The sequence below is a fragment of the Bidens hawaiensis genome, unplaced genomic scaffold (assembly GCF_021521415.1).
Source record: "Bidens hawaiensis isolate Kalapana, Puna unplaced genomic scaffold, B.hawaiensis_p1.1 tig00020645_1, whole genome shotgun sequence".
Lineage (NCBI taxonomy): Eukaryota > Viridiplantae > Streptophyta > Magnoliopsida > Asterales > Asteraceae > Bidens > Bidens hawaiensis.
The window spans coordinates 309,754-329,741 of record NW_027493159.1 but is presented as its reverse complement, the minus strand read 5'-3'; the positions used below and the strand labels follow the sequence as shown (position 1 = coordinate 329,741).

Here is a 19,988-nt window from a genome sequence, read left to right as displayed (position 1 = left end):
GAGAATTCAGTTTTTCGAGTATACGAATAAGTCGAAGACGATTAAAGTTTATGTTTCGTGAATTTAAATTTATTTTTTATGCAGCAATGGGAAATGTGAAATCAAATAGTTACTGGGAAGCAGAACTACCTTCAAAGTATGACCGACTTAGTATCGAGAATTTCATTCGCGCAAAGTATGCATCTTTTTTGTTCTGTCAAGAACATTTGTATATATTCGTCAAAGTGAACTGCGGTTTTCGTCCTTGTGGTTTTTGTCTAAATCTGCGGTTTTAGTCCAGTAGTTCCAAATTTGCGATTTTCGTCCTGTGGTTTCATTTTTCTTGCAGTTAAACCCGAATTCATTAACGCCGTTAAGTCTAGTCGTTAAACCCATCAGCGTGCCCCTCACATGAGGGGCATTTTTGTCCTTTTTTTCCCCAATTAAACCCCAGCCGTAATTCGCAAGCCCCCCTCACGTGAGGGGTTGGGGTGTATTTGGGGGGAAAAAGGACAAAACTGGCCATCACGTGTAGGGTACGCTGATGGGTTTAACGACCAGACTTAACGGGATTAACGAATTCGGGTTTAATTGCGGGTGAAATTAAACCACAGGGACTAAAATTGCAACTTTGAAACTATTTGACTAAAACCGCAGGGACGAAAACCGCAGTTTACTCTATTGGTTAATTATATTTTTCACTTTTGTTCTAAGATATGAAGAAAAAAGATGGGCTGCTAAAGATCAAAGGCCAATTTCACCTTCTAAATTGCTACAAAATAAACAACTGCAAAAACACGAGTCCTCAACATCGGATGAAAGAACGAAACTGCAGACACATAATACAAAAAACAACATTTCTACTACAAAAGTCAACCTCCCTGTGCCTCCAAAAGCATACGAACCCGTATGTTAAGTTTGCATATTTCAAATTTCAATTTTTAACCTCTTTATATGAAAGTTCAAACATTTAGATATTCAAAAATATTAACAGGTGATAAGGAAAGCCGAGTCAGCGGTCTCATCTGCTGACAATGCAAAGGAGGCTGCTGACGTGGTCCCGCCTAAAGTTGAGGTGGCTACCGATCTTTTCGATATGCTTACAATGGAAGATAGTCCTGTTATAGGTGGTTCAAAAGCAACTTCTGCAGATGATTTATGGGCTGCATTCCAATGTATATATAATTTTGTAATAATATTTGAAAGTGTTAAATATTATTAAAAAAAAAATCTCATTAACATTAGTGTCATCTTACAGCTGTTGGTGACACATCAGCAACAGAAACAACACACAATCTGAAATCTGTAAATAAATCCAAATCCACATCTGAAATTCAAGATTTATTCAAAGATCCAATTCTGGTTTCACAAAATAATGCATCGGAAACGTGTCAAAAGGATGTTAAAAGTGATATTATGAGTCTTTTCGAGAAGGTAATGTTCATATTACTTAATATCGTATCGGTTTTGATTTAACATATTAACTTATTTTATATGTTAGCAGGGTAATGCAACAACATCATATTCTCTTCATCATCAGCAGCAGCTTGCCATGCTGGCACAACAGCAATCTTTAATTATGGCAGCTGCAGCTAAATCAGGTGGACTGCCTAAATTTTCGGGCAACTGGCAGCAGATGGTGCCAGGTGGCACAAATTTATCCAATCAAAATTGGCCAACTGGTTACCAAATGCCTGGAATGATAATGCCAGCTGGCGGGAAAGACGAACTAGAAAAATACTTGCAGCAGGTAATAATATTCAAGATCTGTTAGCTACTTAGCTTTACTGGTTTATGACGACCGTGCGTCAGATGGTTTTGATAACGGGTCATTTTGGTCTAAACGGGTCGAATTGGGTTGACCCGAAAACACTTTATTGTCCACTTTATCAATAAATTATTAGTGTGTAAATATCATTATTTTCTCTGTTTTGAACTAGATGACGAACATGGGCGCAATAAATTCAGATGGGAAGTTAGTTCAGGTTCCAACATCCAGGTATGGTTTTGTACCAAAAATATAAAAAACTTACACGTATATATCTTCATAGTTATTAATTAGCTTGTGTTTATAACAGCTTTTACGCCACGGAGCTAGGTGGGACGACACTTTATGGTTCGACGAGTCAAGATGCTTGTTTTAATGTGGGCCCATCTGGACCGTCAAAACCGCAATCTTCTGCACAGACATCATCTTTATCTCCTACAAAATCTGCCAAAGACTATGATTTCTCTTCATTGACACAAAGGATGTTCTCAAAACCGTAATTTAACTTTTTTTGTTGTTTTTATGCAAGTTTTATAGGATACCATAAATTGTAAGTCCAATAGAAAACAAATGCTGGAAAATGTAAACTACTTGTAGAGAAATTTAATTCCAGTTTCTTTCTCACTTCATATTTTCATTCTCTTATGGGCGGCCCGGCCTTTGGCCCGATGGTATTATTACTTTATTATATAAGGGTTATATATTTTTTTGATTGAACTCAGTATACCAATAAGATTGTAAAGATTGTGGCATATGTTTCTTTTAATAAAAACAGACAAATGTCATATTAATTTTAGTATACAAACAACATCTGGTAATTACACTAAAACTTGTGCATCAAGGAGAATGAAAACTATACATGTTTATCTGATTCGTGTCCCGTATTTCATTGTAAACTACATCACCATTGTGGAAGCTGGGAAAGCTTTGTCAAGAAGCGTGAAAACACCTCCACCTAACAGTAACGCACCACTGCAAACAGGAACATGATATGTGAAATTAACGTCACGTGAATATTTTAAAAAATATACTATAAGCTACCTGATAGGGTTGATCCATGCTGAGAACTTGCGGAAAGAGAGCAGACTCTGTGCACATTAGCAAATCCAGTTATGAGTCGATTTGAGTTATGTTTTATCTCTAAATATTTATCGTGTAACATAGAAAAATAAAAGTCAGATTTTTTTTAGATACAGATTAAATAGTGGTGTATCTAACAATACCTGCAATGCTCCAGCAAAAGAAGCTGCAAGAAGCAGAGGAGCAACGTAGCCAGTCGTGTAAGTCAATAATAAGCTGCCACCGATTAACGGATCCTGAAGCAAATTAAAGGGGTCATCACTGTTACATTTTTATTATTATATTTAACAGTAAGGTAATAATACATAATATTATATAATAATACCTTGGATGCTGCAACATATCCAAGTAAGGTGGCGAGAACAGGCGTACTGCAAGGCGATGCAGCTAAAGCAAATGTAAGACCGGCCAGATAAGCTTGAATGCCTGAAAAATTAGTAGTACGTTTGGTTGTTAAATTACATCTCACAAACATGAGTCAAATAAAATAGATTACTAATAGATTATTAAGGAATAAATTTAAGTTTAATTACTTGAAGGAAAATTAGCAGCAGCAGCGCGTGGATCAAAGTTGTCGAAGAAAGAAGGCAGTTGCAGCTCTATTACCTGCAATATTAGCAAAAATATATTACATATTTTAATCTTGTTTAAGGCGTAATACATATTAAAATCAAAATATGATTTCATTAAACACCTCTAGAAGATTTAGTCCCATAACAACGGCCAAACCAGAAGCCGCCAATGGTAAACCTTGGCCTACCTGTCCATACGCCTTTCCAGCAAACGAAGCTGCTACACCGAGTAATGCCAGTGTAGTGGCCAAACCCATTGCAAATGCGATCGAGTCACCTATAACCTAATTCAAACCATTTATATATAAGTGAAGTTCAAACAATGAAAAAAGTGAGAAAAAATACTATTTATTTTGTAAAAAAAAAAAAAATCACAGATTTGGATTTCATTGTCTCAAATTATTACCGGGTCTAACAATCTTAAAGTTGCATATGGACAATCATAAAATTTAGGTGAATAACAGGGGTGGCAGTTCCCAACCATTTACGTATGAATAGATCGTTTTGGGTTTTGATTTATTTCAAACGAGTCAAATGAGTTGAAAATAACCAGGAAGTCTATACCTGATGCATACAACCTCCTAAATTGTTTTGTATTCCAAGATCCAGATTATTAATGATATAATACTGTTCTGTGATAACACTTAATGATGGAAGTTCGTTTATGTTCGTTAAATTTATAAACGAGCGAACATGAACAAAAAAAAATGTTCATTTTGTTAAACGAACGAGACATGAACACATGTATGTTCGTTCATTTATGTTATTGAGTGTCCGTTATTTAAGTTTGTTTATGTTCGTTCATTTGCGTTCGTTAATATTTTCATTTAAAAATTTTGGCCCATTAGAAGTTAGTTTAGTTTTAATAACTTTTTATTCCAACATATTGTTATTCACATTACTTTTAACTGGTTTTAGCTCAGTTATGTACCTTCATCTATGTTCAATTATGTTCGTTCGTAAACCATTCGTTTATACTGTTAAAGAACAAGCATAAACAAACACGAAAATGTTCATTTTCTAAACGAACGAACACGAACAAGAAATCTCCATTCATTTAATTGTTCATGTTCGATCGAATGTTCAGTTAAAGTTAAACTAACAAACATGAGTATGCTCCATTCGTGTTCATTTACAAGCCTATTGACCCATAAAAAAAAAATAAAGAACTGTTAGCCACATCTATTTTGACCCGTTACCCAACCCACCTCACTTTCCACCTCTATCAATGAAGAAAAAAGAAGATTAATTACCTCTGCTCTACTTTTTCCAGATCCAAATGCACCTAAAATAGCAACAGCATGCCAGGTCAGCAACAAAGTTATTAAACCAATGTAACCATATAATTCTACAAAATTAATGTTTTTACCAATATAACCGAGTGTTAAAGGTAGAACACTTAATGTGCAGGGTGAAAGGCTCGTCACGAGGCCCGCACCAAATATAACTGCCAAACTGTGAAAAGATAATTAGGAGACAAGATAACAATGCATGATTGTTATTTTAAAAAACTTATATTAAGATATATATAGCACACCTAGTGAAACTTAAAGCTCCTAACTGAACTTGAACAGCTTCATTTGCCTGTTGTCCAGCTTTATACATGAGGCCTCCAAACCAATCTCCAAGGCTTCCATCGGCCAATGTGTAAACAGAATAAGCTGTTCTTTCCTGAATTAAACAGAAATAATATTGAGTACATAAATTCATTTTCAAAATGCACATCAAAACACCTGTTTTTAAAACTAAACAAGAAAGGTTCGTTAGTTCAGTTGACCTCATTGAGACTTATTAAAAAAGTAAGCTGCCTAAAAATTAGACAAAATGGAGCATTAGAGAAGAGTCAACAAGTTGGAAGAAGTCAAAATTGATGAGAAAGGGTTCATCCATACCATGATATCTTCCATATTCAAGGCATGTGCACTCTCACTATAAGCCAAAGTTGCAGCTAAAACATCAAAATAAGTAAATCATAATCAATTGCTGTAAACAAACATAACCGCACTGAACAAGGCCTTGTTCATGTTCATTCGTTAAGCTTTTATCGGAGAAGCGAACGGTTCACGAACAGCTAACCGAGTGAAATTTCTTATTCGTGTTCGTTCTTTAAGGAAATGCACTTGTCGTGAATTGTTTACGAACATAAACAATGTTTTACTTAATTTCGCTAGCCAAGAATAGTCGGTGCCAACGGTTTGGTCCAGCTACCAAATTTGTGCTAGTGTTTTTTTTAAACATTCATATGTTAATTTTACATATAAAATTAATCACATAACACTCATATATATTTTTGTTAGGTCAAGTTAGTCTACAGAGGGGGACAAAAATGAGAAAGATGAGAAGGATTTGTAGCCACACACAAAAAAACCCTCAAAAAAAATTTAAAAAAATCATAAAAAAAATCATAACTCAAAATTTTATAAACAAACGAAAAAAGTAAAACACAAAAATGTTTCCACCGTCTTCCTTGTTTTAAAAAAATAAATAAAATAATAAACACACACAATGTTCAGGGAAAACAATCATTGTGTCTTTTATTTATCATTGTGTTTTTTTGTTTATTTTCGTGATTGATTGTGTCTTTTTTCCTTGACATTTTGTTATATTACTCAACATTGTATTATATTTTGTGATCTATTGTGTCTTTTTTTAGTTATCGTTATGTTTTTTGTTATTTTCATCATTGTGATCTTTTTTCTCGGCATTGTGTCTTTTCGTCTTTTTTTTTTAACAGAAATGACGAGGTAAACATTTTAGTTTTTAAAATTTTTTCGTTTTTTATTTATATTTTGAGTTATTATTTTTTTTGAAAATTTTTTTTACCACAAATCCTTCTCACACTTCTCATTTTTGTCTCCCTTTGTATTTATCTTTTCCCTATTTTGTTTTACAGTTAATAATTTTACTTAACAAACAAACATTAATGTTCACGGCCACGATTGAACGAACAAACATAAACGAACTTCTGTTCATCTACAGCTTCTAATTCAGATAACCAGTTACACTTCCAAATATCAACATGATCAAAATAACTTAATTAAACAGCACCTGATACGGCAGTCGTTAACGACGTGATTCCGAAGCTCGGTTTCCGGTCAATTTTCGATACTTCATCTTTATTATTCGATGAATAATTCTTCACCGATTTGATAGGAGGTTCAAAATTAGCTTTAATTTCATAAACAGATCCAATTCGTTAAGATAATTGATTTAATAAACTGGTAAATTAGGGCACGTAAATATAATTAACTATAACTAACCGGATATGATGTTGTGTGGTGGTCTAGGGTAGCTTGAGACGAGACGTTGAGGTATGCCATGGCGGGAATTAATAATATTAATACTCAAATTCATATCTTCTTCTGAGACTGAATCAATCAATGAATTTGAATTTGGTTGTTTGATGAGTTGAAGGTAGTAGTGGGTGGGTGGGTGGTTAGTTAGTTGAACTGAACCACATAACGGTGTTTTTGTATAACAAGCAACATGAGATATTTATTTATTACATTAACAAGTGTTTTAACTCGAGCGATGTTAATGGGGAAAAATATAGGATATTGGTTATCGCAATGAGATATCGGTAATTTTAATATCATGTAAAATTCATATATATAGCAATTTGACACTAATAATTCAGTATAGTCTCCTACCATTAACAAATTAACCTTTTGCAAATTGTAAAAGCCGAACAATCATAGCAAGTAAGAATTGATTAACACTTTAAACACTAACATTGAACACTAAAAGTTGATAATTAAGACTTAAAACACTGATATCGAGAATATCGGTGATATATTGATCAAATATTAGTCCAATATCGTCGATATTTCGGTACCGATATTTTGATTTATATATCGCCAATTGATCGACAACCGATATATCAGTGATGTCGACTGCATAGATGATAAAACACAGGTATTGTCGGTCTCGAGTTTTGATGCATTAATTTTACGTGAATTCGGTCGGTTTCTGTTACGTGTCTAATGATACCGGGACTAAAACCAAAAATATATGAAAATTTATGTGGACCAATGGGAGGCGTCGGTTGGTAAAACTCGTGCGTTGGTAAAACTTAAGCGTTTCCGATCCCAAACGTTGAGGTGGTGAGTCTATGCAATTTCGGCCAGTTTTCGTCATGTTCTATGGGTACCGGAACTAAAAAAAAAAATAAATAAATACAAAACTGGCATTCGGACGGTTTTCGTTACAGCGGGAGAACTAAAACAAAATGCGGGGAAATCTACAATAATTCAGTCGGTTTTCGCCACGTTCGTTACGTCTACTAAAACTAATAATAAATACTTGACTAGTATGGTGGCGCAAAGTGGCTCAATGGGCACTTAGCGGCACCAAACTTCTCGAATGTATTATATAATAATTTTATCATGTAGGCCTGAGTGTAGTGTTGCAAAATTCCTGACTAAGTGTCGATTAATTCCTGATTAATCGTTAATTCTCACTTCATTGATTTATTTTGGGTTAACCGGTCAATGGTCAAATGCGGCAAAAATCAGGATTAATTGGACTTAAACGGTTTTTTCTGATGAAGTTTTGGCCAAAATGCGGTTTCTTGTGAGATATCGGCTAATTTCCGGCCAAAATGTGTCTGTGTATGCATAGAACTAAAAAAGACATAAATATATGTACGTGTATATATAAAACTGAAAATTATACATCAAAGTCCAATCCAAATAATGTCGATTAATAGGTAGTCTCCACCCCACCGACCGACTCGTTACTAGCTATTTTTACAACACTGGGCATGAGGGGCTTCATTAACTTAATTGATCCTTAAAAGCGCTTAATAGTTTAACTAAAAATATAAATTATATTTTAACTCTTTTTTCTATAAAATTTATGAGCACATGGTCTGATTGGTTAGAAATAAACCTGAGCCCCAAAACTGAGGTGTAGAAGGGGCGTGAGTGCACTACACTCGTCTAATTGAACGGTATGGCTGTGCAAAAAACCAAAAAACTCGATTCGAAATTGAAAAACCGAACCTAAACAAAAACCGATGGTCTGGTTTTATGTTTTTGTGAAAACCGAACTGAATTACTAGATTTTTATTTTTTTAAATTTTATTTTAAGTACTTTATAAGAATTAAACAAATCTGTAACTCAAATAATTTTGGCAAATGTATATTAGTTAACAATTAACAAAATTATTTATACCTAAATTCATTATTATTAGTCAACTTTCTTTTCAACCTAAAAGTTTCAAGCTCAAATGGCAGAAAACCAAATCGGAACCGAAACCGAACAGTTTCAAAAATCCAAAAACTAAAGTTTTGGTTTTCGGTTTGGTTTTAGCCCAAAATCACGTCGAACTACACCACGCACACCCTTAGATTGGACGTGTTGTAATTAAAACGTTAAATGGATGGTGGGTTGACTTTACAAAACAACATACTTTTGCTCTTATTTTAAATTAGCTGGCGGATGGATTTATTGAATGAAAGTGGGTTCAATATGTTAATCTGAAAATGACGATTTTTTATGTTAGCTGAAACACGACATGTTTATCAAACACGTTAGAGGTGACAATAAAAAGCCTAATTATTTCAGTCCCACTTGGTAAATTTGTAATCAATTGATTATTAATCTTCATAATCAATAATTAACGTTGGATTATACATAACTGCTTGTACATAAACAAAAACATGCATTTTCATAATCTTTTGTAATGATAATATACACTTCAATATAGATGGCCAAATATATATACCTAAACTTTAAACCGTAAACTCATGTCTGCTCTGATACCGTCAACCCAACTACCACTTTGGAAACCATTGATGGGCAATTTTCGTAATAACATTTGTGATTGTGAAGATGGCCGCCAACTCGGGTAGACGTAAACTCAAAACAAAGATTACAACACCTACAATCGATGTGGCATTATGCACATTCCATCAATTGTAGGTGTTGTAATCTTTTTTTATAACATAGTTTTACAGACATGATCAGTGTATTGTACTAGCTATCTACGAATATATGCCTCTAAAAGAAGACGAGCTAGCTTTGAAATCTAACTGAATTAACTACTTAACAAAATGTGGTTAAAAATAGGGGTATAAATTTCTGACACGACCCGAAACCTGACACGAAAAGATATAGGTTTTGGGTCGGCTTACACGACCTGTTTTCTTAAATAGGTCAACCTGAACCCGACACATTTAAAATACAGGTCAACCCGAACTCGACCCATTAAAAAGTGGGTTGACCTATTAACCCGTTTAACAAATTTAAAGAAGTTAATATTTTTATTTTAGAGATAAGATGTTTTAAATTTTAAAGTTCAAAAGTACAACAAATTTCCTTTTACGATACTTTTATCTACTTTTTACTTCTAACAATTTCATTTTAATAGTTCAAACGGTATATTCTCTTGTTATTTCATTCGTTTGTACTAATCTTGAGCTAAATATGTGAACGTAAGTTTGTTAATTTAGAGTGAGAGATAAAAACACAAACGACAGTTACATTTATCACAAATTATTAACAAGTTATATATGAATAAGAATAATTAATTGTTTAACTAATTACTAAGTTAATAGATGTTACTCATATTCATATATGAGCGTAAAATGGGTTGACCCGAAACATAACCCGAACACGACACGAATTTAAATGGGTCGACACGACCCGACACAAATAAAATACGGGTTGGGTTCGGGTTAAAGAATCTCAACACGCTAACCCATCAACCCGTTAACCCAACACGACTGACACCCCCTAGTTAAAAACACAACAATGGAATATCAGCAACAACACATAGCAACAGTAGCTTAAATATAAACAGTATTTCATTTTTATAAAAGCAAGAAATCTTTATGAAGTATAAACCCGGAAAGGAATCTCGCAAGCTTCTCTTTCGATCTATTTTCTAAAAAAAGATATAAAAATAAATATCCAAGTTTCTCTGAAAATCACACCAATTTCAGATACCAAAAATTTCCAGTTTAAAACATAAGTACTAAAGACTGTGTCATGAAGACACCGTCCAACGGTTCACTGTACGATAATCACCAGCATCTGTCGTTTGACAGCATCAGGTGGACGCCTGCAAATATTTAAAACAATCAGCTCTTCAAAAACTGGTGGTATCAACACATTGACTGAAAAAAATAAAAAAGATATTTAAAACATATATGAGTCAGCAGGGCCGGTTATAAAAAAATAAAAAATTTAAAAAAATATATTTATAAAAAAACCCCATTTTTATAAAAATGTTTATAAAAAAATGTTTTTTGCACAGCCCAAAAGTACATAACCAAGTAAGCCCAATTAAATAATTAATTGTTTGAACCCAATAATAAATAAATAAATAAACCTTTTTACTTAAGGCCCATTTCATTTTCGCCTTCGGCTCAAAAAACTTTTAACGATTCTCGAAGACGGCCCTGCGGGTCAGTCATTTGTTTGTTGCAGACTTGCAGGTTGAGCCGAGTTGGTCAAACAAAACACTTTTCTCCATATTTTATAAATCTGATACGTTCTTTTAGCTTTTTTATTATACTCATTTAACTCGTTAGAGATCAAATAACTCAAGCTGTCTCCTTTATAAAGAAACGAGTCAATATTGCACCTCCACTTAGTGAAGTTCTACTATAGAGTTACTAATTTTTTTTGTCACCGAATTAAAAAAATAGCATGGCATACCTGATGAGGCTATTTTGCAACAGATGTCTTCCTAATTCCAATCGCTATATTTCCCGCGGGTTCCACTCGATAAAATGTCACTGAAAAGGAATACATTGCAAGCACTTATGCTCAGATTAAAATTGTATGTTGAAAAAATAAATGAAGTAACATGTTTACGCAAAGTGGAAGTAGTCAACTTAAATTGACAATTTACAAGTCCACCGAAGTTTAATCGAAAGTTAAATTGACAAATTGTAAGTCTACCAAAGTTTAATCGACCCGTTTACTTTATATGAGCTTGGGTTTTGAATTGTTATCAACCTTGAATAAAATGTTTTCAACTCGTTGCAAATTATAAGTCTGTAAGAGTTTGATTATAATGCCTACAGCCTCCGAAATCGTTTTTATTTTAACACTTAGATTAGTATTACTGCAATAATATTATTTTTGTAAAAATAATCAACACATTCATTAAATAAATAGATAAAAAAATGGCGTATAATGAAATTTCACCCAAGTAATAGTTACCTGTATCGCCTGCGTGCAATTTCTTTACGGTCAAAAATTCTCTGAGGCCTTCTAAAACATATGTTCTGCTGCCGCAATTAGGCCAATACCGAAAGGGAAAATGCCATTCCTTGTTTTCAATATCCACAATACTCATTATTAACCCTTTGGGCTCAGAAATTTCCGGAAAATAAGCCTGCACAAATGTTAATATTACAAATATCATTAAATCCTTATAATGCTTTATCACAAAGATAACTTTTTAAATTATATAAGCAGCTTTATCGTCTTACCTCAGCGTATCTCTTAGGGATTACTATACGGCTTAATCTGAGGTCAGCATCGCTAGCAGTCAATGACTTTTCAAACAAAGGAGTGAGCACTGATTTGGTACTAATATACAATTAAGGATTTACATTAATCAAATATTTTAATGATAAATTGAATTAAAAAATAAAATAAAAACTAGAGGATACGTCATCGGGATACGTTGTATGTCTGAATCAATACCACCAGACCAGCAATGAGGTTCAGTTTGTGCTTTCTTGGCAAGATCAGGCAAATCCATAGGTTCTGTTTGAAATTCACATGCATACCGCCTGTTTCGTGCCTATAAAATGTAAAATGTTAAAAAATTAGTTTTCATTTCTTGTAGCAGAAAAAATAAAATTATCACAAATACTGGTCATGTAACAACTTATTATTTCTAACAAAAATAAAAAGATAAAGAATCTTCAAATTTTGTTCTAGATCAAGAACTTGCAACACTTTTTGAGGGGCGTTTGAATGCGCTTTATGAAAGTTATTATGAGATGTTAGTAATCAGAATTCAAGTAAATATGTGCTTTATAAAAACAAACTACGTCTTACCTGAACGAGGTTTTTCTTGGAGCATTCCATGCAAATCACACCACCAAAATCCAGCAGAAAATATTGATTGAATGACACAACACATCCACAATGAACCAACTGCAAAAATCAAGGCGAAACAAAAACCAAGATTTTTTAATTAATACTTTTTATGTGTGGCGCATCATTAATTACATGTTTTCATAATTATACTCACCTTTCCACAAGATGCACAGTCTCTCCAACCATCATCGTTTGAGTGAAATGTTTCACAGAACCTTCCATCCTCATAAACACAACTAATGGAACAAAAAAAATGCATACTTAGTTAAAAAAGAAAAAGAAAAAAGACTTTGTTAAATCAAACAAAATCTACAAAACTCGACTAGCTCGTGTCAAAATTCTCTTCTTGTCTCAGAAAGCAAAATCGCTCCAAGATGTAACCAAGACCTTGATCTTTTAATTTTGATTCAACAAGGTTGCATATTTGAAGCCTTATTTATAATCAATTTTGCTAATTTTAATCCAAATATTTAACACTAAGATACATGTAAATGTACCTAATTGTCTCATTTTGATTGTTCATATCACAACACAAACATCCCCAAAAATGCATCCACCCCAAAGTAAAAGATTAAGTTGTTAAATCAAGCACTTGCATAACAAAACATCAAGATTAAGTTAAACCCTCATGATATGTTGCAATTTTCACAAATACATAATCTATGTTGTCGAAAAACCCTTTGGTCGTGCCTAGACCCTCAAGCAAGGCGCAAAGAACGTGCCTCGCTGCCATTCAAGCGATCCGTCGACCTTCAGGCGAGATTCCGACCAGACTTTGAAAGATTCGAGCCAAATCCTTAGAAATTCTGACAAACTTCCACAAATTGCAAAAAAAACTGGACTGGAAAATCCAAAAACTACCCGAAACTAGCCTAAAACATGTCTAAAACCACAAAAAATGGTATGTTTATGCTATGTGTCTTTCTTGTTCCAGGCCCTCGCTTTATAAGCCCCTTGCACCCAGGCCCAAGTCTCACCTGTTGTGCCCAAGGTTGTAAAACTAGCGATTAATCGAGATTAATCAGATCGGACTTTAATGTATAATTTTCAGTTTTATATATACATACACACATTTTTATATATACATAATTTTTAGTTTTATATAAACACATATACACTTTGGCCAGAAACTGGCTAGAATCTCACCGGAAACCGCCAATTTTAACCAGAACCTCGTCAGAAAACGGCAACTAAGTTCAATTAATCCCGCTTTTAGCCCCATTGACGGATTAATTATAAATAACCGGCTAGCCCAAAATTTACCTACTAGGGTGGGGACTAGAGATTAATCAGAATTAATCAGCAACACTTTGCGTCTTGCACCTTTGACACTTATGAATCATTCATACATCCCCTAACAATTTCACAGCAACCAATCACACCATGCAATTGTGCATACTTAAACTAAACCCTACCATATTACTTGCATCCATCAGCCATTAAAAATGATAATAATAAAAAACAAACTGATTAAATTACACACGACACTAGTACAGAATCAACTAATCAGCACATAAAACCTAAAAATTAAATCAAACAAAAACACTGAAATGAAATAGAGGAAAATATAATAATAATAATAATAATTATTATTTTCAGTTTTATATATACGCTTGCACACACACATTTGTATATGTAATTTTCTGTTTCAAAATATAATAATAAGCTTTACATCAATCGACCCCTATCAGTCTGAAATTCAAAAATAATAATAATAACTTAACGGATTATTATCACCTAACTGCAAAAAAAGTGTGATTATTAAAATCCTATTTACAAATACAGTAATCAGTCACACCATATAATTGTACAAACTTAAACCCTAACATACTACTTGCAACATAAACAACCACCAGCCTAAAATTGATAATAATAATAATAATAATAATTCACTAAATTACACACTACACAAATAAAGAATCAACTAATCAGCACTTAAAACCTAAAAATTAAATAAAAAAAAACACTGAAATGAAATAGGGGAAAATAATAATAATAATAATAATAATAATAATAATAATAATAATTCACTAAATTACACACTACACTAATACAGAATCAACTAATCAGTACTTAAAACCTAAAAATTAAATAAAAAAAAAAACACTGAAATGAAATAGGGGAAAATAATAATAATAATAATAATAATAATAATAATAATAATAATAATTCACTAAATTACACACTACACTAATCCAGAATCAACTAATCATCACATAAAACCTAACAATTAAATCAAACAAAAACACTGAAATGAAATTAATAATAATAATAATAAGGCTAATAATAATAATAAGCTTACGCGCAACGATAGCAGAGGTGAGCACGTTCGCCGTTACGGAGTCTCCATCCGTTACGGAAGCAATTGGAGGTTGAATCATGACACTGAAAGCAGCACGATGATGAATTTGACGCCATGGCAATTGCAATTGCGATCAGTCAATAAACCCTAGAAATTGTTATATATATATATATATATAATGTTATATATACTTATATATAAACTTATAATAATAAATGTTATAAGTTTAGCATTTAATTGCAGGCGGACTGTTGAGCAGAAACCAGCTAATTGTTGGAAATGAATGAAATGAATGAATGAATGTGATTTTTTTTATATCACTGAAATCTATTTATTTATTTATTTATTTATTTTCTTATGTGTTTGTTGACTGCCCTATGAATTTATTCCTTTTTTTTTCTCTTGTTTGACTCCGATTATTATATTTTTGTATGGCCCGGCCCACTACTGGTCTCAATTAACGAATTAGATAATAACGATCTCATCTTTTATCATATTTGTTCTTAATGGTCGGCGACTAACATAATTCTAACGCCGTTAGTTGCAGATCACCGGAAAGCTAGCTCGTCTTCTTTTTGGCCCGAAAACTCAACATCTTTGTAACCTTCGATCGGAACTTTATAATTTTTTTCTAGTGAAATTCTTAATTATTTAGGTCGTCGGAATCGCTGGTGGTTGTTGGTGGTGGTGGCGGTGTTTTTTAGGTTGAATTTTCCGGCCAAAAGCGTTGGCGACCTGTAAGTAACAGGGTTAGAATTTCGTTAGTCGTGGGCCGTTGGGAACAAATACGTTAAAGATGAGACTGTCGGCAACCAATTAATGAGCTGGGACGGGCAGCGACCAAAAGATTTTAGTTGGGATTAATAAAAACCAATGCACCTTTTTTGTAAGCACGTAAAGGACATTTGGTGAATGTACGTTAACTGTTTATTGGGAAGTTTGTTTATGCTCGTTCATTTAATAAACAAATGAGCATGAGCACATGTTTCGTTCGTTCATTTATGTTCATCAACGTTTGTTTAAGTTTGTTTATGTTTGTTTAATAGTTATATAATATGTGTATTTTTCAGTTATATCTCCCGAAAATAGTATCTAACCCTCGTTTGTGATTATTTATGCTCTTTTTTGTTTGTTTAAGGAAGTTCATTTGTGTTTATTTATCTTTGTTCAGCTATGTTCACTTTTGTTCGTGAACTGTTCATTTAGATTAAAATGAACAAGCATAAACGAACACAAACATGTTCATTTTTTAAACGATCAAACATGAACACAGACATTTATCCGAATAAGTGTCCGTGTCCGTGTGCAACTTTTATTAAAAACACGACAAACTAGCAAGAAACTAGAGCTACAACGACAACAAAATAGAAAAAAGAAAGAAATTGCATCAATTGTTCCAGTTGAAAGCTAAAAATGAAGATCTATTTTCTATCTATAAGAACATCAAGGATTTGGTATCTTCCACCATCTTTGAAACAGGGAACGCCTTGTTATCATAGATAGTTTCGTGTCTCGCCTTCTAAACACACCAACGGGCCTTAGTGATAGGAATATTTCTATAAGCTAGGCCTTCCAGTGTAGCAATACGATCCATCTCTACATGCCATACAATTTTACAAATATGTTAATTTTTTCCTGGCCTAGTTATTCCACGTTAAACAGGGCGTTTGGACCTAACACACTAAACACCTTCTTCATATAAGCAACTGAAAATTTTCTAAAGGAATCTTCAAGCCAAACCCATTTGTCTTTCTGAACCGAAAGGACTAATAAATTTGGCAACTCGGGCCTTTCTAGAGCGGCGCTTGTTCATGCCTGACTTGTAAAAAGTGAGGTCAACATTCAATAGTTAACGAATCATGATTAGGGTAATATTTCATAATCGAGAGAAAGGAGAGACCAGCATAACGCTAGGAATCAAAGTGTTTGTAGTTGTATCTAGAACAAGAACAGAATAAAATCCATTAATCGAAGTTCTAATAATAATTTAGAACGGAATTTTTTTTTCAGAAAAGAATCAACATCTGGTCCACCACTCCACCACGATACATCAACCCTCAATACTTTCGAGATAGATACCATTTTTAGCACGTTGTTTGTACAATCGCTTGTAACGCTTTGTTGTAGCGCTTTTTGGTGTGCACAAGCCACTCTATGAAGTCTCACCGTGAAGACAAAAACAAAACACGGCCAGTTTATCTCCCATGCAAATTAATTGGCTTTAGATGCAATCAACCAAAAATCACTTCAAAACACCTCAAAAACACGAACTCAAACACCTCGTACAATAAAGTATTGCAAAACAAAAGCATAATCGAACAAAACAAATCAATCACTGGAAACATAAAACAAAAACGCATCACTATATGTTGGATTTATAAACAATGCAAGTCAGCTATAACTTCAATCATATAGGTTTTTTGCTGACTTGGTTCTCAAAGTCTTGCTTTCATTTTTCTTGACCTTTACTTCAGATTTCTCGTTTTGAGAGACGGCTTTTACTATGGCTTTTAGCTTTCGAACATTTTTACTTAGCTTCATTTGTACTCCCTTCACCTTTCTAAACACACAAGTTTTAATCACAAAATGCTCTCACAAACAGATATAGAACTGGAAATATTAAACATCTTTTGACTGTTCTAACCGAAAACAAAAGATAATATTAACCATTTTATATTATCTTGTAAGTGTCAGCAGAAAAATGCAAACAAAATTTTGATGCTTGGATTTACCATTTTAGAAACGACATATATTTCATGCACTAAATCCTCTTATATTTACGAGTATGACACTTTTCACAATATATATTTCATGCACTAAATCCTCTTATATTTTGGATTGTTGCCTAATCTAATACGAAAAGTAAACTTAAACCCTTTTTATTTGTGTTCAAAGCAACCCACAAACACATATATATGTATTAGACCATAGTGACATTAGTTACAGTGTAAAGACTTATCTTGTAATTTGGTGGTATATATTAACCACTTTATGTAACACTGTCTAACCACGACCTAATTCATCGCAGTATTTAACATTTAATTTTGGTATCAGAGCCAGCCAAGTGAATTCACCAGAGAAAATTCAAAGGTGGTCGGCCACGCTGCCCAAAACCTTCTTTGTTTTAACTTTTAAGCTTTTAATTTTAAAATGCTTCCAATAACAACTAGATTCAACAGCCACAACCTCCAAAACAGCCACCGCAAACCACCCACATCTTCAGCCACAGCATCACTGCCACAAAAGGCTAGATCACCACAAACCACCACCAAGATGACGCCGCTTCAGTCATAACACTACTCTACTGTCATTATCCACAACAACAAAGTGGTGTTGTGATAAAAGCGACATAATCAAAGTGGTTGTTTGTGGTAACGGCAATGATGGATCTAGCTTTTTGCGATGGTAGTGTGACGGATAAAATGATGGTGGTTCGGCTCGTAAAAAGCTCGTTCGAGCCGAGCTTAAACAAGCCGGAGCTCGGCTAAAAACTAAGCTCGTTTAATGAGCAGGCACGAGCCCAAGCTTCACTTATCGAGCTCGAGCCAGCTCGCGGCCTAAACGAGCCTGTCATTTATAATTTTAAAATATATATTTAAAAATTAGTAATAATCACTATAATATTATTAAAAAATAGCAAAATACTATATATTATGTTTTACATAAAATTATTATTGCTAAATATATATATATATAAATTAACTAAGAAACAGTAAAGGAGCCGAGCTCGAGCTTCAAAAACTACTCATGAGCCAAGCTTGAGCTCGATTATTAAAACTAAAGCTCTAAACAAGCTCGGACTCAGCTCATTTACACACCACCTACTACCAATCCAAACACAATCAAATCAGTGCTGACGTCATAAACAATTAATAACTAATCCGTACCTGGTAATTTGCGGTCGAATAAACGCTACAGTCTCCGACGTATCCATCGCAGTAACTACAAAATAATAATATAATAATATCAATTTTGAGCAAGCATGCAAGCACTGGTATATATGTATGAAGTGTAATATACCTTGAGGTGAAGCAACGGCGGCATCGTCTGTGGCCATGGCCGTTGAAGCATTGTTTCGCTTGTTCTTGTTGTTTCTGTTCTTCGCCATGAATAATAATAACAATAATAATAATAATAATAATAATAGTTTGTGAGATTGAATGAGGGTTTGGTTTAGAAGTTTGAACCCTAAGTTTTGATCTTTTGAGTTTTGGGGCGTATGTGGAATAAGCGGTTAATGGGCTGGGCTTAATGAAATGGGTTTTTTTTGTTATGTTTTAGTTTGCAAAAATACTTTGTTTCGGATCTGACCCGGAACCGGTTTCTACTTGTACCTAAACTGCGGGTACGACTTGGTACTTCTCCCTATATACGTACCCGGAAAAATAACCGACTTGGACCCGTCGAAACCGGAACCGGAAATACCCGGTCAAAACCCGACCTTACCCTACCCGAAAAGAAACCCGGTCAAATGCCCGATTATACCCGGAACCGATTCCTACCCAACCCGGTTTTGACTTTTGTTGACCATACTTCTACCAGGTTCTAGTTCCTAGAAATATCTGGTTTGTGCGCCTCTAAACCCGATGCATTAGGCTTTGAAATATAATAACCATCTCCAAGGCATTAAGTTTTGAGGAATTAGTTTGCTCACCACTCACTCAAAAATACTCGTTCAATTTCGGCTTGGTTTGGAAATGCATGAGCATTAGGTTCAGTTCGATTTGTTTTGCTCGAACTATGTGTGTGTGTGTGTAAAAATAAACAATTTTTTAAAATTTTCTCTCGTTCGTGTTGACTTTAAAGTTCAATTTTAAACCATAGAGTTCGTTTTATGTATGTTAACTTATTAACTTTGAGTTTTAAACATTTTGGACTTGAAAGTATTGACATGTTGGAGTTTGAAGCCTAGAATTTATGGTATTTTGGGGTTTTATAAATTCTAAATTGAAAAGGTTTTATAAATTCTAAATTGAAAACTTTGTACGAGACCAAGTTGCTCGGTTTTAAACCAAACCAATTTCAAGCTTAAGCATATCGCTCGTTGATTTATATTCAAACCATTGAGTTTGGCTCGAGTCAAACAATAGAATCAAAAAATCTTTCAGAAAACAAATCGATCGAGGAGGATTTGTAGGCAGTTAGGGCTTGAGATAGAAATTTAGGATGTGAATGTCCCTGAGAGGCGGCGATGGTATTGAAGAATGTCGCTTAGGACTTG

The 19,988-nt window shown here is 33.7% G+C and overlaps 3 protein-coding genes and 1 long non-coding RNA gene across 4 annotated transcripts in view; 1 reads left to right on the top strand and 3 right to left on the bottom strand.

Annotated features, from left to right (window-relative positions):
* The window catches only part of LOC143561271 (ADP-ribosylation factor GTPase-activating protein AGD5-like), a 34,622-nt gene extending 32,375 nt beyond the window's left edge, over positions 1-2,247 (top strand). The window contains exons 5-11 of the mRNA XM_077049394.1: positions 85-175; positions 694-886; positions 974-1,154; positions 1,238-1,413; positions 1,484-1,729; positions 1,920-1,978; positions 2,058-2,247. Coding sequence (XP_076905509.1) covers positions 85-175; positions 694-886; positions 974-1,154; positions 1,238-1,413; positions 1,484-1,729; positions 1,920-1,978; positions 2,058-2,247 — 1,136 coding nt within the window. The remainder of the gene's footprint in view (positions 1-84; positions 176-693; positions 887-973; positions 1,155-1,237; positions 1,414-1,483; positions 1,730-1,919; positions 1,979-2,057) is intronic.
* Positions 2,248-2,543: 296 nt separating this feature from the next.
* Positions 2,544-6,754, bottom strand: LOC143561266 (cytochrome c-type biogenesis ccda-like chloroplastic protein). The gene is made up of 12 exons (XM_077049390.1): positions 6,660-6,754; positions 6,448-6,567; positions 5,292-5,347; positions 4,937-5,070; positions 4,769-4,854; positions 4,653-4,684; positions 3,522-3,683; positions 3,361-3,433; positions 3,153-3,253; positions 2,971-3,063; positions 2,789-2,835; positions 2,544-2,719 (listed from the first exon to the last, which is right to left on the bottom strand). Exons 1-12 carry the CDS (start codon positions 6,751-6,753, stop codon positions 2,644-2,646), a joined length of 1,074 nt encoding a protein of 357 aa, XP_076905505.1. The 5' UTR covers position 6,754; the 3' UTR covers positions 2,544-2,643.
* A 3,422-nt stretch (positions 6,755-10,176) lies between these two features.
* Positions 10,177-14,939, bottom strand: LOC143561265 (B3 domain-containing transcription repressor VAL2-like). Its single transcript, XM_077049389.1, has 8 exons — positions 14,768-14,939; positions 12,620-12,701; positions 12,424-12,522; positions 12,030-12,163; positions 11,847-11,946; positions 11,575-11,749; positions 11,065-11,144; positions 10,177-10,465 (listed from the first exon to the last, which is right to left on the bottom strand). The coding sequence occupies exons 1-7, from the start codon at positions 14,881-14,883 to the stop codon at positions 11,074-11,076; spliced, it is 777 nt and encodes a 258-aa protein (XP_076905504.1). The 5' UTR covers positions 14,884-14,939; the 3' UTR covers positions 10,177-10,465; positions 11,065-11,073.
* Positions 14,940-17,094: 2,155 nt separating this feature from the next.
* On the bottom strand, positions 17,095-18,951 carry LOC143561264 (uncharacterized). The gene is made up of 3 exons (XR_013140279.1): positions 18,788-18,951; positions 18,655-18,709; positions 17,095-17,327 (listed from the first exon to the last, which is right to left on the bottom strand). It is a non-coding gene; the product is annotated as an uncharacterized LOC143561264 (long non-coding RNA).
* Between the last annotated feature and the right edge of the window lie 1,037 nt (positions 18,952-19,988).

Excerpts from the sequence above, each read along its gene's own strand:
- LOC143561266 (XM_077049390.1), bottom strand. The coding sequence starts at position 6,753 with ATGAATTTGAGTATTAATATTATTAATTCCCGCCATGGCATACCTCAA. Across the intron at positions 4,855-4,936 it reads GGAGCTTTAAGTTTCACTAG|TTTGGCAGTTATATTTGGTG; the intron begins GTGTGCTATATA and ends ATCTTTTCACAG. Across the intron at positions 2,720-2,788 it reads GCATGGATCAACCCTATCAG|TGGTGCGTTACTGTTAGGTG; the intron begins GTAGCTTATAGT and ends TCCTGTTTGCAG.
- LOC143561265 (XM_077049389.1), bottom strand. The coding sequence starts at position 14,883 with ATGGCGTCAAATTCATCATCGTGCTGCTTTCAGTGTCATGATTCAACC. Across the intron at positions 12,164-12,423 it reads CCAAGAAAAACCTCGTTCAG|GCACGAAACAGGCGGTATGC; the intron begins GTAAGACGTAGT and ends TACATTTTATAG. Across the intron at positions 11,750-11,846 it reads TCCCTAAGAGATACGCTGAG|GCTTATTTTCCGGAAATTTC; the intron begins GTAAGACGATAA and ends ACATTTGTGCAG.